The 5,721-nt window shown below is 38.0% G+C and overlaps 1 protein-coding gene across 1 annotated transcript in view; it reads right to left on the reverse strand.

Moving 5' to 3' along the window:
- Positions 1–5,721, reverse strand: part of CCDC141 (coiled-coil domain containing 141) — a 207,312-nt gene that overhangs the window by 37,539 nt on the left and 164,052 nt on the right. Inside the window, exons 15-17 of the mRNA XM_007450727.1 lie at positions 4,271–4,459; positions 2,902–3,081; positions 1,008–1,157 (exon numbers count right to left, since the gene is read on the reverse strand). Of these exons, the coding sequence (XP_007450789.1) occupies positions 1,008–1,157; positions 2,902–3,081; positions 4,271–4,459 (519 nt within the window). The remainder of the gene's footprint in view (positions 1–1,007; positions 1,158–2,901; positions 3,082–4,270; positions 4,460–5,721) is intronic.

Genomic DNA, 5,721 nt, shown 5'->3' on the forward strand with positions numbered 1-5,721 from the left:
GATCCAAGCGGCCCCTCCTGCTCTCGCCCTCTTGCTTTCCTTCCAGCCATGCTCCTTTCCTGCACTTCTCTGTGGGCTATGAAAGGGCTAGGTCACTTTCTAAGTTTAGTTACTCATACTTAAGTCCATGCTCTAATGTTGTTTGATAATATTTGATACTCACTCGTCCTAAATTGTGTAAAGAGGGCATAAACAGAAAAATCAAGAAGGTTCACCACATCTTTTTGCCTCCGCTTATTTTCCTAATGGGTTTGTAATTAATGAACTTAGAAACGTCTTGCTCTAAACAGAGATAAATCTGGAATTGTGGTACCTTTTGTTCTGCTGTCAGTTCCAGTAAGGAACCAGGACCCTCGCTAAGCTATATTTTTCTCCTAGAACAAGTAAACCTTTAGATGGAAAGTTTAACTCTGGGAGGTTGTGGCTCAAGTTCAGTATGTGTCTGGGGGTTGGGGGTTGGGTAGAATTGAGGAAGAGGAGGTGGAATTAACTGTGTATGGAGGAGGGGGCATGGAGTCTAGGCATTGTTTTGCCAGAGAAGTCACTCAGTTTGAGTAAATATGAAACCAGCCACTTGACTTTGGTGATAATACTTTGTAGCCTCTGAGGCAACAAGCCTGCTCTCCTTAGCACCCCCTTCATCATGAGTCAATGGTACTTAAATAGCATCTCAGCAGACGGGAGCTGGCTGAACCGGGATGCTATTACTCTGCACTGATGATGTGTATACACTCAAGCAAAACAACTGCTGTGAGGGTTTGGGGTGGGTTGGGGAGGAGCAAACAATAAACCCTAATGCTACATTCTAGGTTCTTCCATGTGTTGACAATATACTGACCTCAAAAAGTTTGGGAGCTTAAAGTTTACTCAATCTTTCTGAGCCCTGAGGCCACTGCTTGGCGGATTAAAGGTCAAGGGTAAAAAGAAAGTCTCCTGATTCACTGTGCGCGTGTGCGTGTGCGTGTGCGTGTGTGTGTGTGTGTGTGTGTGTGTGTGTGTGTTCTCACCTCGCTCATCTCATCCCTTGCGGTACAGAACTCCAGGCTGTGGGTCAGGGCCCGCTCGTGGTCTTTAGCCTGGGCACGCCAGTTCAGACTGTCCCCCTCAAGGATGTCCAGCTGCTGCTGCAGGTGCTTTGCAGAAACATTAGAGCAGTTCTAAAAATGAAAGAGAAGGGGAAGTGATGAAGGGAATTGGCAAAACAGCAATGAGAACAACATGCTGTTTACCTGCACTGTGAAACTCATAAATGACATAAAAAAATAGGCTCCTGATTTATTTTACCTTAAGCTTCTTTGAATATAATGAATTCAGAAAGAAGCCATACACCCAACACCCAATGTTGGGAAAGACAAACCCTTACATTTCCAGTCTTGAAACTTCAGTTTTGAAGATTTGCTCATCACACCCAACGGCTCAGAGACGCTATTCATTATAAGGTATAATTTTTACTTCAAAAGGCATAAAATATTCATTAGAAACATTTGGCTTCCGCACTATAATTTTCCTGTCAACTTGAGTGTAACCTCAGGTTTATCATGCAAGTGCTCCAACCTCTACTCAGCACAGAGGGCTGCCAAGGCCAAGGCCAGATGCGGACTGGAGAACAATTTACATTATTTGTGCAAAGTGAGATGTCTTACTTGTTTTTTTTCTTTTTAAAATAAATTTACTAATAAAACAAAACTCTTTAAAAAGAAAGGTCCTTCTTGGGAAAAGCATTCTGTTATAATAGCGACAGATATTTTGTATTTGTGTCTTTCAGTTAAGAAAATACTTTAGATCCATTGAATTCCATATAGTTTAGTGGATATCTTAAATGAACTTTGAAATAAAATCAACCATTACGATTTTTATTAATGTTATACATACTGGATAGAATTAACATAATCTTTTCTTCCCTCAAATTAAGAATTTGGAGAAGGAGTTTTTTTAAAATCAGAGCCCAATGTGTTATTTAGGAAAATTTCATCTGGAATTATTTCCATCTCTTTTAGGCTCCTTTGGTAAGGTCAGTCCAGTGGAATATAGCAGATCCAGTGATGAGTGCCCAGATCCCTGGATGGAGCCAGGGTTCTTGGGCTTTTCTACCCTGGGGTTTTATGGATAAAGCACCTTCTCTGGGATAAGACTCTTCACCTATAAAATGAGGGCCCTGGGTCTAACGATCTCTCGGCTACCTTTTGGATCTGATGTGCTAAAGCAGCATTGTCCAACAGAAATACAACTGAGCCACATAAATAATTTTAAATTTCTTAGTAGTCATATTAAAAAGTAAAAAAGAAACAGTTGAAATTAATTTTCATAATATAGTTTGTTTAACCGAACACATACCTAAACATGTAACCAAATATTAAAAAACATTAATAAGGTTTTTTTCATATTAAGTCTTTGAAATCAAGTCTGTATCTCACACTTAGAGCATATCTCAATTGTTGCTAAATTTCTATCAGAAATACTTGATCAGCACTTAAATCTCATAGAGTTTAGTAGACTCACATACCCAAATTGTTCCCAATATACTTAAAAGTTTTACAATTTGGGGTATCAGTTTTAAATTTAAATTAATTAAAGTTAAATAAAATTAAAAGTTGAGTCCCTTAATTTCATTAGGCATATTTCAAATGTGAAAAACTAACTGCCATTATAGATAGCACACCTCTATGATTTTTTTTAAATTAGCATGAGAATAGATGTATCAAACAAGGCTTTTAAAATCAGATTTTTCTCCTTAAAATGTTTTTCTCTGGATGTGGTAGAAACTTACCACAAATAAGTAGCCCAATGGTTTAATGTATTTTTTAATTTAACATATACCAGGCAATCTGCCTGGTTTCTTTCATATTACAGGCCAACTGAGAGCTATATTAGGTATAAATGATGGTGTTCTAAGTTGCTTACAGGCTGCTGAACTGACGAGATGACGTCCACCCCCAAGGAAAGAGCCAGTTTATGGAGATGGTCTATGTGTGCCTGCTTTTCCCGAGAGCGACTGAGGAGAACCTGGGCATTGTGAGCATCATCCATTTCCTTTGGCTGTTGTAGAAACTCCAGTTCTCTTGATCTGAAGAGTCGTCCCAGCTGGAATTTAGGCCATTAACAATTAACCTTCGTATTTTTATGAAGACAGATTTTTTACATTAAGGTATAGTTGATGTACAATATTATATAACTGGCAGGTGTACAATATAGTGATTCACAATTTTTAAAGGTTATACACCATTTATAGTTATTATAAAATATTGGCTATATTCCCTAAATTGTACAATATAACCTTATAGCTTATTTTATACCTAATAGTTTGTACCTCTTAATCCCCTACCTCCATACTGCCCCTTCCCCCTTCCCTCTCCCCACTGGTCACCACTAGTTCTCTATATCTGTGAGTCTGCTTCTTTTTTGTTATATTCACTACATTGTTGTATTTTTCAGATTCCACATATAAGTGATATCGTACAGTATTTGTCTTTCTCAAAGATAGCATTTTTAAAAAAAAAACTTATTTCCTATAACATATTTAACTAGCAGATCAACACTGACAAGCCCATCTAAAATTATTAGTATTATAGACAAATAAGTGTTACAATGCTGCAAGTCAATAGGGTAAAATTGAGGGACTAACACTGTCAGTTTTATTAAAGAAGAAAACACTGTTTGCTCACAGCCTAAAACTTTAGCAAGATGAGGCCTGTGATCTGAGTAAATTCAGAGGCTATTTTCAAGGGATTTCAATAAGTCTCCATTTTCTGTTAATAGAGGCTAAGGACTATGAAGTTTTACTGAGCACTCTACTGATACTTGAGATGTAAAAGAAATTGTTTTCTTCCCTCAAAGAGCTTACACTTGAGTTAGGGGAACAAAAGTAATTAAGAATCAAGATGTTAAAAATGACAGATGTGTGGAATAAACAATAAGAGTTCGAGGAATTTTGAAGAGAGAAAAATCACTCCAAGGGAGGTGGATTGTTGGATGGAGGGACAGGGCCTAGATGGTAGAGAGGAGACAGAAGGACCTGTCAGATAATGGCAGCCCAAGAGTCAATGCTTGGAATTAGGGATGTGGACGCCATCTTTGAGGAACCCAAGGAGAGCTCACTTTGGCTGGAACATCGGGCAGAATGGGGCCCAGTGAGAGAAAAGTCAGGGGCCAGACTGAGGAAAGCTTCTAATATCAGAATAAGCAATCTGGCCTTTATTTATTACACAATCATTTATTTTTAATTTCATAGTTTAAAACTGAGAGTCTTCCAAACATCCATGATAAGTCTTACCTCTTCTCTGACTTGGTGGAACTGGACAATCTTATACAGGATCTCCTCGTAATCTTGGATTCTCTCTTTCTGGTTTTGATGGAGGTGAATTAGGTCCTTCAGCTGTTGAGACTTCTCTTTCACAGGGGCTCCTTTGCCACTTAACTCTTCTGACTCTTTTATAATGTATTGAGCCTCATCATTCAGTTGCTAAAAAGTTGTAAGCAATAAAAGAAATACAGCTTTTAGAGAGCTTTTTACTTTACAACTGACTATATGAAGATCTCAATAACAAATCACTCTCTTATTTGTTAACAAATACTTATTGTGAGCTTCACCTCCATCCCTGCAAATCCAGGCATTGTGCATGATGCTAGGGATATATTATACCATCCTCATCTTCTCAGAATTTTTTTAAAAAAATTAATTTAAATTAATTAAATTTAAAAAGTTTAAAAACACAAAAAAGTGTTTCAAAGTTAGGTGGCGAAATGGAAAGTCATATATTTCTATGACATACCAAATATTCTGGTCATCTGTTAAGTAAATATATTCTAGATACTCTATGAGGCTGTGACCATCTGTGATATTTAATACAACCAGAATCAGGTGGTATGATAAGAACACCAAAAGAAGACAAGCATAAAAATATATTGGGGAAATTATTTGTCCTCTGTGATAAAAGAATGATCAAAATGAACCACCAGCTGAGCAGCACAGTAGCTATGCTGCTTTAAAAGCAGTCATCCCAGAATCCACAAATAGCCACCACTTGTAGGGAGGGATAAGCCACCTTCTTTTTACCCAGAACTGCTCAGATAGCCCTTATAGGAATCTAGATCCTGGTACACAGCTTAAAGAGGAAGCTGCTATAATTTCAGAGCTGGATTTTATGTCAAGGATAACAGTAATGGAAATGATTTAGGCTAAGGAGATAATTTGCAAAAGAGTGACCTAGTAAGGGTCTTCATGTTGAAATCAAGTATGTGGGCATCAAATATACGCACATCACAGTGACAGAGCTAAGAAGCTTGACAACAGTTCCTGATTTAGAGGAATTTACACACATACACTTATTCATGTGCAGGGACATGTGCACACGAAATGCAGATACATATGATACAGAGTATAACAAAGAAACCAACAGACAGGCTAGGAGAATTTTCTAAGAGTTTGGAGGAAAGAGTTCACTGTGGGCCACAGTGGTGTGTGTGCTTTTCGTGAGTGGGGGGGTGGTTATGTATTACATTTGTTTTGTCTTAAATGAACATAAATTAGATATTCCCTAAAGGAATCTTCAAACTTCTGTTTCGGGGTTTCTTTAAAGCCAATACTTGCAAAGTAGTGACAAACAGAAACACAGGTATCTTAACTTTGCAGCAAAGAACACAAATCCAGGCAGGAGGATAACGTGACTGGCAAACTTTTTCGGCAGCTGTGTCAAGCTCAGGAATGGCAAGAGGTGGCGGGGG

The sequence above is a fragment of the Lipotes vexillifer genome, unplaced genomic scaffold, assembly GCF_000442215.2.
Source record: "Lipotes vexillifer unplaced genomic scaffold, Lipotes_vexillifer_v1.1 scaffold29, whole genome shotgun sequence".
NCBI classification, from domain to species: domain Eukaryota; kingdom Metazoa; phylum Chordata; class Mammalia; order Artiodactyla; family Lipotidae; genus Lipotes; species Lipotes vexillifer.